The sequence below is a fragment of the Cyprinus carpio genome, chromosome B5 (assembly GCF_018340385.1).
Source record: "Cyprinus carpio isolate SPL01 chromosome B5, ASM1834038v1, whole genome shotgun sequence".
NCBI classification, from domain to species: Eukaryota; Metazoa; Chordata; class Actinopteri; order Cypriniformes; family Cyprinidae; genus Cyprinus; species Cyprinus carpio.
Window position 1 is genome coordinate 22,332,901 of NC_056601.1, and position 12,176 is coordinate 22,345,076.

At 35.0% G+C, this 12,176-nt stretch overlaps 2 protein-coding genes across 2 annotated transcripts; one reads left to right on the top strand and one right to left on the bottom strand.

Moving 5' to 3' along the window:
* Positions 1–5,111: 5,111 nt before the first annotated feature.
* On the bottom strand, positions 5,112–9,269 carry LOC109098883 (derlin-2). The gene is made up of 7 exons (XM_042724931.1): positions 9,111–9,269; positions 8,656–8,721; positions 8,076–8,149; positions 7,874–7,967; positions 6,371–6,566; positions 6,129–6,219; positions 5,112–5,591 (listed from the first exon to the last, which is right to left on the bottom strand). Exons 1-7 carry the CDS (start codon positions 9,201–9,203, stop codon positions 5,486–5,488), a joined length of 720 nt encoding a protein of 239 aa, XP_042580865.1. The 5' UTR covers positions 9,204–9,269; the 3' UTR covers positions 5,112–5,485.
* A 211-nt stretch (positions 9,270–9,480) lies between these two features.
* On the top strand, positions 9,481–11,626 carry LOC109058535 (protein MIS12 homolog). Its single transcript, XM_042724932.1, has 2 exons — positions 9,481–9,636; positions 10,158–11,626. Exons 1-2 carry the CDS (start codon positions 9,621–9,623, stop codon positions 10,787–10,789), a joined length of 648 nt encoding a protein of 215 aa, XP_042580866.1. The 5' UTR covers positions 9,481–9,620; the 3' UTR covers positions 10,790–11,626.
* Positions 11,627–12,176: the final 550 nt, after the last annotated feature.

Below are 12,176 nucleotides of genomic sequence, written 5' to 3' on the forward strand. Positions count from 1 at the left end.
CTGAGAAGTCACATACTCAGAATGTGTTCTATTCATAATGATAAGTTTCATTTCAAAAGTTAAAAATTAATATTTCATTGGTAATGATCTGTCTCATATATATATATTTAACAGGTTTCATTTTTATATTCAAAAATGTTTTTGGTAAACTTTATGGTATATTTCATATGTAATTTCACAGTATTTCTAACTGCGTAGTCAGCTGAGTCTGTTTTGCATATGTAGTTGAACTGCATGTATTGTTCTTTTGTATCAATATTTCTTAGAATTATCAGTATGATACTTTGAATCTAAAAGAGGAAGAAGTCCAAAATCGAGACATTGACTAGACTATTTTTAAAGGTCAGGTGTTATTAGTGATAGCCAGATGACGACTTATGTCTAGAACAACAGTATATAAGATAGACTCTGCAAAATAGAATAGGGTTTGACTTTCTGAGACTCTGGTCTCTCTATCCTTTCAGCTCACTTCCTCTTCTTTGGCTTCACTCGACCACTCTTAGACTCAGACTCAGAGATCTTACAGGTTTTTATTCAAATTCAGATACCTTGAAATTCAGATACTTTGATACTTTTATATTTTGATACTTTAATATTTTAATACTTAATACTTTGGTATTTTTGATTTAAAACAAATAACTGTTTACGTTTTACTTACAATTTTACTAATGTTTTGATTAATACTAGTTGGGTTCAATCCATCATAAATGGATTGTTATTAAAAATGTACTGACATTGGATTTACATTTTCTATATTTAAAGGTTATTATTATTATCCAGAACTTTATTTCCAAGTTATGATTTGTTGTTTCTGTTCTCTATATTCTTTTTAATAAATTTACATATTATTACACCTTGACCGTCTGAATTGGATTAAATTTTGCATCAGTACACAAAATGTTATTTTATCCTTGCTTCTAGAAAATCCTCATATGTTTTCTAACAGCTTCATGTGGCCATAAACATTTAATTTTAACGTGGCTTTAAGCACTATGCATCATTAAAGTTTCACTTTCACTGCGACTAAGCCAATAAATGTGGTGTTTACAAGGAATAATCATATGAGTTTAGCTTATGGTATGAACCCAGAGACTGCATCAGTGGTAAAGTGAAAAAAAGAGCATCTTCCATCCGAAGACTTATGTTGCATTTCGGTGGACAATATAAATACAACAATATAAAATGTGGGAAACTATTAATTGGTTATTCTACAATTATTGTATTACAAATTATACTACGACTGGAAAATAATGTAAATTGATCAACTGTTTGGCGTAATGACGTTGAATGTCTCGACAGGCCAGTTGTCTCCTATAGTTGTTATAGGAGACAACTGGCCTGTCGAGACATTCAAAAAGACGGTTTGTTAGCAACCGTCTTTTTTAAGAAACGTAACAGTGTAAAAAAATTACGAGTGGGACGTAACTGGTGTGTTTTATGTCGTAGAATAAAACGTGAAAGTATTTTGAGCTTGTGTGAACCATGGACCTTATTTTAGGGATTTAACCAAAATCCCATTCAAAAAACCCATTGACTCTGGGACCATGGAACCGGAAGTGCTAAAATGCTAACTCGCGTCTGGGTTTTTGCCTACAAAGTGACAAGTAGCCAGCATGGTTCTCCTGCTGAGCACATTGTGCTGCGTACTGGTTGGGAAATGTGTCATTTCGACCCCAGTCTAAAGGAGTTTTTTTTCTTTCTTTTTTCTATTTAAAAGTGTACATTGCTGATGTTTTTGCAGAGATGTTGCATGTATGTATGGCCTGTGTTTGGATTGATGCTAAGAGTTTAACCCTCTGGTTGTGTTTGGATTCATATAACACTCGTGGTGTCCCCGGTCAAAAATGACCAGCCTCCAAACAATTGCTTATAAATCTCTCATTATACTATATTATCACCAAATATTGGATTCAATCTTTTAGTCAACTTGTTTTCTTTCATTTCGGACTGGTTTTTTGTTTCTGTTTGCATCTGATTAATCGTAGGCCACATTTATCTAAAAGTAGGCACCTCATTTTTTGAATGAAAAAAGCATTTTTTTATGTATAATTTTCACAATATGAGATAAAAAAATTATGAAACTTTGCACTGTTTATCACACTAGCATGCTTTAATGTTTAATCGGGAAGTTTGGTTTGAAATGCTTTTATTTTGTACAAAATCGCAAAAAGTCACACTCGTGGTGTTCCCGGTCAAAAATGACCGGCCTACAATCAATTGCTTATAAATCTCTCATTATGCTATATATCACCAAATATTGGATTCAGTATTTTTGTCAACTTGTTTTCTTTCATTTAGTACTAGTTTTGTGTTTCTTATTCTTTATGTATAATTTTCACAATATGAGATAAAAAAAAAAGTATGAAAATGTGCACTGTTTATCACACTAGTATGCTTTACTGTTTAATCAGGAAGTTTGCTTGGAAATGCTTTTATTTTGTAAAAAAAAAAAAAAAAATGGCACAAAGTTACACTTGTGGTATTCCACAGCCATTGAAAGTGAATGGGGAAGAATGAAAGTAAGAGAAACAACTAGTGTTCAGGAGCATGTTAATTATGCTCACATTTGTACATGTGTGCTTGCAAAAATAAAGGCCTTAGACCTGTGCTTGTGTGTATGCATACTCACACTACCAAACACACACACGCACACACACACACACATTCATGTATACAAACTATAGCGAGTATTACACGCTCTCTATTTCATCCTACCCTAAATGGCATCTAATATCATTTAATCAGTCTGACATTGTAACTGTCTGCGAGCCTTTATGTTTGCATGCACTCATGTACATATGTTAGCATAATCAACATGCTCCTGAACACTAGTTTGTTTCTCTTACTTTCATTCTTCTCCATTCACTTTCAATGGGTGTGGAACACCACAAGTGTGACTTTGTGCCATTTTTTTTTTCAGGATAAAAGCATTTCTAAGCAAACTTCCTGATTAAACATTAAAGCACACTGGTGTGATAAACAGTGTAAATTTCCATATTTTTCTATCTCATATTGTGAAAATTATTCATAAATAATTATTTTTTCAATCAAAAAATTAGGTGCCTACTCTCAGATAAATGAGGCCTATGATTAACCAGATGCGAATAGAAACACAAAACCAGTCAAAAACAAGTTGACTAAAAGACTGAATCCAATATTTGGTGATAATATAGCATAATAAGAGATTTATAAGCTAATTTTTGTAGACTGGTCATTTTTGACTGGGAACACCACAAGTCTGACAAGATGAAATAAAACCCATAAAAAATTATATAAATTCCCCTAAAATTTCTGAGAAGTACTTATACCCTGTGTAAACAAAGTCAGTAAGTTTGAGTCCAATGTGATAACATTAACTAGTATTTTCTGGAAAAAGAATGTCTTGTCTGGGTCAAACTGACCCGAACACAACCAGAGGGTTAAGACAGTGTATTTGTGTGCATTTTAGAAGGACTCTTTATTGATGAGGTCACCACGTCATGGTCCAGTTTGAATATGGATTTAAAGACCTTTTCAACGTGTGACCATAGTCTGGACTATTTTTGACTGTTCCTGGTTAGGAAGAGTCTGGTGTTTAAGAGCTGTGGCTGTTTTCATTACAAGAGGTTGGATTAATCATTTGCTATCAGCCAGCTTCAGCTATGGACAGTGTTTGGACATTGATGTACCACAGATAACTTGACTTTCGCACACGTCAGCTTTCACATGATGAAATCCTACAATGTTGCATTGCTTTGTTTGCCTTTTTTGTACTATTGTGTATTTACATTTTTGGCTATATGTAGCTGTATTAACTTGAATTGAATGTTTTCTATTTTGTATTTAATAAATTCATTGATTTGATATCCCTTTGACTACTGTACATTTTTGACAGTATAGACATTAGTTATGTGGTGACTGCATCCATTTCAGATGTATAATAACGGTTTTCCCAAAGATTTAAGTTATAGTAGCTGAAAAGAATTTAAAGTGAAGCAGATGTATTGTTGTTGATTAATAGTGCGGGCCATGTGTGGGCCTAGGAGGGCTCCCTGGGGGCGAAATGATGGCTGCCCATGCATGGCCAGCGCTAAGGGGCCAACATTTTCCAAATGAGCAAAGCCTCAGAGGCACTGCGCAGGCAGCCCGCTGGGGGCCCTTAGGCTAGTCCTAAGTGGGCCCGTAAAGGGCCAGTGCAGGCTTGTTTGCAGGCCATTGCACTCAGTTGCATGTCAAGGTAGTGCCATATTTAATTTTTTAAAGGAATGAAAATGAGGCAGTGAGGGACAAAGTGTCTCTCAAAGTCTATCCCGCACATTTCGTCTCGTTTGCATTCGTGTTAAAGGGATCATCCAAAAATAAAAACTTGTTGGCATTTACTCATTTTGTTAATCATAGCCATTGACTTCCATAGGATTTTTCCAATAAGAGCTCAGAATAAGAGAAATGTAACCAGTTTAATTTCTTATCTGAATTTCCAGTGGATCAGGGTTATGAGGATTTGGAGCCTGCGTCAGACTATGTGGAGGTTGAGGATGATTTGAACCTTCCTGCCCCCCAACAACCCACCTTCACTCCACACTACACCACCGTCGAGACTAAAAGCCAAGACGCTGTTTCTGAGGATTATGACGACGTTGAAATCCCTGTTATCTATGACAGCGAGGACTATGATGACATAGGGTAAAAGACACAAAATCAATGACTTTCCCTTCAGCTGGACACATGAGCAGACTCTGAAATCAACTGCATGTTTCCTTCAAGCTACTATTGTACATTATTTAAGCAAAGAAAGTTTCTAATAGCATATAAACTACAGGTGTGTTTACTTTTACTTATCTAAACTGATATTTCCCTTCCCATTTTTAGAAATGTAATACATCTTTCAAAACTGTCATTTGATTTGTCATTTTCTGTTGAAGCATCCTACTGTATGAGACATTTGTGCGAAAGTGTTTATGCGAGTTCAAAAGATGTTTGAGAAACATCTTAATAGGCCTATGCTTTATATAGTAAGCCTTGTAATGATTTGCACTGAAAAATTTCATGTCTTATATTAAATTGTACCTTTTTTATTATTCCAGTGAATCAAAATGATTTTTGGAAAAGAAGAACAACACACAAACAAGCAGTTCTCTGAAACTGATTCCATACATTTATTCTTAAAAAAAAGAAAAGAAAAAAGAAACAAGTACAATGGTGACTATCAATAGATATTTGTCTTTCACAGCTGCTCGATTTGTAATCGCTGCTGTTCAGGGCAGCAACAGGAACATATCAAAAGTCAGTTGTTTTTTTTAAACCCATGCCCACAGTCAGAGGAGCGTTATGGGCCTTGCAGACAATTCGAGGCGTATAATTTCCGTGCACACAAACTACAAGTCTCCCTCTTGCTCGGTGGAGCTCCTGTTCTTTTGTACACAAGAGAAACAAGTCGAGAAAAAGAAGATTTTCTTTCTCTTGCTCTCAGAGATGTCCAATAGGTGGCAGGCACAGGGGGCTGAGACTAGCCTCCTAATCTCTGACCCTCACCCCAGGCGAAGCCTCCTGGACGGTCCTCAGGGAGAGGGTTGTAGTCGGCATCTTCCTCAGGTGTATCAAACAGCATCTTACTGGAGAAGTAGAAAGAAAGGGTGTTTTACTTCAAAGCAAAGACTAAAATATTATCTAGAAGATTTATATAATGGGTTACTGATGGTGTGGCAAAACTTTGAGGTTGGTATTTTTTTATGTTTTGAAATAAGTCTATATATATATATATATATATATATATATATATATATATATATATATATATATATATATATATATATATATATATATATATATATATATATATATAAATAAATAAAATACATATAAAATAAAACAGCAGAAATATTACTATAATTTAAAATAACTTTACTAATTTAATATATTTTAGCATGCTATTTATTCCTGATTTCTGAAGAATCACATGATACTTCTAATATGCTGATTTGGTGCTCAAGAAAAGTATTATTATCATCTTAAACGGTTCTGCAGCTTAATATTTTTTTTTTTAGAAAAAGTGATTTCTTTTTAAAACATTGATGATAATAATAATAACAGATCCCTTGAATACATCTAAGCCCCTTGACATTGTGAAGACATGAGACATTAGCACTCACAGGATGGAGGGAGTCCTCAGCCATCTGCCACCACCTGGCTGGTTGGGAAACACATCCTCCAAAAAGTAGTACACATGTCCCACTGCGATGCCTTTAATGGAAAGACAGAACATATAATACCAACAACAGATTCATTCATTATTATTTTAAATTAAATTAAAATGACAAATAGTAATGAACAAAATTGGACTGATTTATCGTTAATGCAAGTATCAGCACAAGACAAGTTAATAAGTCTCTACCTAAAAGATCCACAATGATGGAGTTCCCTAGCAGCAGAGAGAATCCCATGAGTACCCACGGGAGGAAGGGGGCCTGGAAATTCAGAAGGCCGAAGAAATTCATGCGCACGTTTGGGTTCCTCCTGCTCCATATGTACACAAGCATGATGGTGAAAGCCTGACCTAAGAACACAAGATTCACAAACATGCCAAATATCTGCACAACCATTAAGAAAATTAGAACCGGTATTTGAGCAAATGTAAGATGTAATGTATGTTATGCATCTTGAAATCTTAAAGTGCTTATATATTACGTTGTTTTTTTTTTTATTTTAGCAAATTTGATATTTTTGACTGTTTTGACTGTTGTTTCTACAAGATGTCTCACATGATTTTATTAAATATAAAATGAGGTCAAACATCTTTCATAATTCAGCTTCTATATTTTTCTACATCTTGAGGTTAGAGTGAGAGGTGACTCATTTTCCTCTTCTTTTTTTCTCAAGGTACCACCAAACTATTATTTCATTCTGTGGGCTTCTCGATAGACAGGATGATGATCTAAAGCATATTAGGCAATTATATGCTAATAGAAACATGCCTAAGTTGGAACATTGCCTTCCTTGCAATTCATTTATTTGATCCAAAGTGCAGCAAAAACAGTAAAATTCTGAAATATATTTACTATTTAAAATAACGGTTTTCTATTTGAATATATTTTCAAATGCAATTTATTCCTGTAATTTCAAAGCTAAATTTTTACTCCATCACTCCAGTCACATGATCCTTCAGAAATAATTCAAACATTCTGATTTGCTGCTCAAAATTTTTTATTACTATTATTATTATTATTATGTTGAGAACAGCTGAGTAGAATTTTTTCATGTTTCTTTGATGAACGGAAAGTTCAGAAAGACAGCATTTATCTGAAACAGAAATCGTTTGTAACATTATAAATGTCTTTATCATCACCTTTGATCATTTTATATATATACACTGACTCCAAGCCTTTGAATGGTATAGTGTATAGTGTTACCAAAGCTTTTTACTTCAGATAAATGCTTTGAATCTTTCTATTCATCAAAGAATCCTGAAAAAAAGTGTGTTTTTAATATTGATAATAAAGGATCATGTCACACTGAAGACTGGAGTAATGATGCTGTAAATTTAGCTTTGATCACAGGAATAAATTACATTTAAAAAAAATATATTTAAATAGAAAGCAGTTATTTCAAATAGTTCACAATATTACTGCTTTTGGTGTATTTTGGATCAAAGAAATGCACACTTGGTGAGCAGATGAGAATTCTTTAAAAAACTATAAAAATCTTACCGTTGAAAAACTTTTGATTGGTAGTGCATATATATTTTAATAAAACTTTTGAATGTTTGACATTTTAAAAAGTCCTTAAGAAAGTAAAAGTGAAATTGACTGTCTAAGCAAATCAGTTTTATGATCTGATCTGATCTGCTATACAGATAAATAAAATGAGTGCTTCTCTTTTGAGAAAGTGTGAAGGATACAGTCATGAGAAGGCCACCGAAGAGGAACATAAAGACAAAGTCAGCAGTTCTCCCTCTGAAGGAGCCCTCCTCCAGCATCCGACAGTACCGGTACCTGTGAGACTCCAGTTAAGGACTGAACAAACCTTAAACTTCAGACACCATCCCTTACACTGCTAAATCTACAATCAACTATGAATATATTATGATATAACAAGGATACAAAAATATCATGTTGAATAAGAAGTTGAACCCAACCGGACCAAAAAACAAAAAGTTGGTTATTAGCCGCCATACCTATGAACACACACACACACACAAATGATTTAGTATCACATGCTTCAATATTAACACTATAAAGCCTACTGTATACATTCTATACACATTTTACTGAGAAGTAGCCTTCTGCCATCTTAATTACAATTTCTATTCTTTTTTTTATTAAGTAAAAGTTATGATTCAAAAAAAAAAAAAAAAAACCTTTAGGTTATGGTACACGTGTCTTTTTGCTGTGAAATCTTTAATGATTTTATAAAATATAAAGAATACCTTTTATATTGTTAGCTATATTAAAAAATGCACTTTTTTCAATCATGTTCAAATCATTTTAAAACAAGAGTATCAAATACGATGCAACAGGCTTTTCTACATCACTCAGTCATCATTGTATTGCAGTGCATTGCATACGAAGGTTACTGATCCAAAAAAGTCCAATAAACTGTTAGATTTCATTCATTTGTTCTGACTATTATTTCTAAACAAGGCACAGTGTTCTTCAAAGAAACACTTATTTTGACACTTACCTGATAATTCCTCAATATTAAATCTGGGTTGAAGTAAAGCTGGAAAGGCGTGATGAGTTCTAGTTGCTGTGGACACAAAGTAAACACCATAATCAGATACAAATGACGTGTTGCAGGTAAACAAACAGCGTTTAATGACGTTTTAATGCTCCACTGAAATAAAAACTGAAATGCACTTTGAGCAGCTCGCTTGAGGTTTAACTGTGAATGATTGTAAACACAGGAAGTATGATGTGAACATGCAGACAGAGCAACAGGACTCAAAACCGAGTGACAAGTAACCTTAGATTCATTACTCTTAACATGGCATAACATACACAGACATTTTACCGGATGGTTTATGTTTAACTGTCCTGAGAACATCACAGAGGAAACAAGCTGTGTTTTAACTGCACAGGTACGAGGACACGGCAGAAAATAGCGCTTAAGACCCTAATATTCATCCATTTACTCACCACGGCGGCTGTAGTGAGTACGCAGGCGGTGGTATAAGCTCTAGTGACCACAGGAATCTGTAAATATTCCTGTCGGATTGTCTGGTATGCCATTTTTTGGAGCCACAACGCTGCTTCCGGCACCTTCTTGACACGTCATCACCTGGGTAAGCGAATGAAGGAGGCGGTTTTAGTTTTTGATGATTCTAATTGGTTAACGCTTCAAGCGCTCACTGCTCTGATTGGTCAGCTAACGTGTCAATTACTGTGTTATCCCGGTCAGTAGATGTTTGGCATTTTTCTATTGGTTGGTAAAGGTTTTCCATAAATGTATGAAAATTTTGTAAGTTGAAAGTTTACAGTTTACAGACAGACAGACAGACAGACAGACAGACAGATAAATCGATGTAATGTAATCTTCTACTGTTCTCACTGTTTTGCTTCCAGTCTCCAGGGGGCGATGTTGCGCTTTTAACCTCGCGTGAACTGAGTGAGGCACGAAGAAGGTTGAACTGCGCGCGCGCTGCAGAGATGGCAGAGAGCGGAGGTAAAACACGATTCGGTTGTTTAAACCTTTTTTAATGTGCGACCAACTCACAAAACATGAACAATACAAAAGAGCGGAAAATGCTTTACTATATATATAACTCTAGAGTGTTAGATAATATTTAGTGAGTTTTACATGTAGATAAATGTTATTGTCATAGTTTCATGCGGCTAGTTCTTAAATGTTTTGAGAAACATTTTGCTCTTAGAAACTATCCAACGACACGACTAATATAATATAATAACATTATATTATATATGTGTATGTATAAAATAGATGTTTTCTTGGTCAGCAAATCAGCATACTGCAATGATTTCTGCTGAAAAATCGGCTTTGCCATTTCAGTTTGTAAAATTATTTCTCAATATTTACTTTATTTTGATCATATAAATGGAGCATAAGAAGTCAGCTAAGAGATTTCTTTTAAAAACATGAAACATTTGAATTACTCCACATTTTGCCAGTGTATGGATGATATGTGAATATATGTGTGGCTTAACCTGTGTCTCTTATGACTCCAGTTTCAGTGGGATCTGAATCCCTCCAGCTGTATGAAGCGCAGTTCTTCGGCTTCACCCCAGAGACCTGCACTGTACGAGTTCATGATGCATTTCGAGACTCCCTCAATCACATATTGGTCGCTGTTGAGTCTGTGTTCGTGAAAAGATTTTGTCCGGGCCAGGATCCGCCAGCAGAGCTCCGACTGACAGCCCGTGAGAGCACCCAAAAACTGCGGCAGTTCTTACAGGAGCGCTTTGAAATCATGTTTCAGCGCATGAAGGGGATGCTGATGGACCGCGTCCTGTCCATCCCTCACAACGTCCTGCTGCCCGATGACCAGCTGCACCAGAAGTACCCAGAAGGCAAAGAAGACCTCATGAAGCTGCAGGACTCCATCGCCAATCTGCTGCAGGCTTATGAAGCCGAGGTGTGCGCCAAGCAAGCGCTTCTCGCTGAGCTTGAGGAGCAGAAGGAAACTCAGAAACAACTGGATAAAGTGCTGAGATGGATCGAGGAACTGAGAATTTCATGGAGGCGAGAGGGAATGGGAAATGTCCAAGACAGCATTCGACACATGATGGAGACTGTGGGCCAATTGCAGGATGTTGTGGGAAAGATTAACAAACGAAATAAGAACCTGGATGAAGTTTGATGGTTGATTTGCAACAATTGAGACCTCCATAACACAAGCGTCTGGTGTAATGCGTGATCGAGCCACCAGGGGGAGGCAATGCACAATCTATTCGGGACAATTACATTAATATACAAGTACCAAGATCAGTCTACCTTCAAAGAAATACATTTGTAATCAGGAGATTTTCCTCAGACATTTGGAATGCAGTCCATCTCTCCTTCCTTAAAGTCACTGGGTTTTCTCATTTACGATTCAGTGCCTTTGATGTTCTGTACAGTGAGATCTGCATTAGATTAGCCCAAATTTCCCACAGGCCCATACTGATGTGTCCAACAGCCTGGTCGGCTTTACACTTTACAGAAAGTTTCATGTTGTTTGAGGAGATATTTTAAGGTCTTTCCCTTGAAGTTCAGAGGAGAAAGATTTTAAGTTCATATTGAGTTGTACAGGACCTTATCGCCCGCAGAGGAACGCCTACATTTTGTACATAGTCTGAATCTAAATTACAGTACATGGATTGAGTTGCTAAGCGCAAATGTCAGTTTAAAAAAAAAAAAAAAAGTAATAAACTAATATGCTTGTTTTGTATGTAACTGTAAATAACAATAAAACTTTGTGTTTGCATGATACATTCTTTTCCACAAATTAAATAATTCTGTACTGAAAGATATTTGTATGGAGAGGAACAAATGTAACCTTTTCAGTAAAGCAACACTTAAAAAAAAAAAATCTTATTTTTATTGTTTTATGAATGTTTATATAACCACAAAAACCAAAAATGGAAACAAATTTTATTTCCAACATATTTCTTAAGATGTATAAATACTTGTATGACCATTAAAATATCCAACTGCCTGTAAACTGTTAATGACTGTTTCACAGGTACATGTGCAATAATTGTTTATAGTTCATTAAACAAGCATGAAAAACATTGTTTAAAGACTTTGCAATCGCGATCTGAAAAAGCTTATTTGAATTTTATGAAATTATCCTTAGAATGGAGTGTCCTAAAAAAGCGTTGTTTCTTATTTTTTTTATTTTATTTTTTTTGTTCTGTTTATTTTCACCCAAAAGCAAGATGACATTTAAATATTTTGAAGAAATAATCTTCTTGAAAATTGAAATTGCGTTATACTTACCCTTACGTTGTTTCAAAAACTTTTTCGTTGCTTTTTCTCTTCTGGAACAGCTGTGAGATGATTCTTCAAAAATTCTCAAAATAACAATGGGTTTGTAATTACATGGGGAAAAATAGTGACAGAATTTTCATTTTTGGGTAAAGTTTGGACCTTTTTCACATTGGTTAAATTACTGTAGTGGAGAATGGAACAAATATATATGAACAAACAGATTGATTACAGTGGTCAGATGAAAGAAATATGTCAAATTTACTGTCATTCCATAA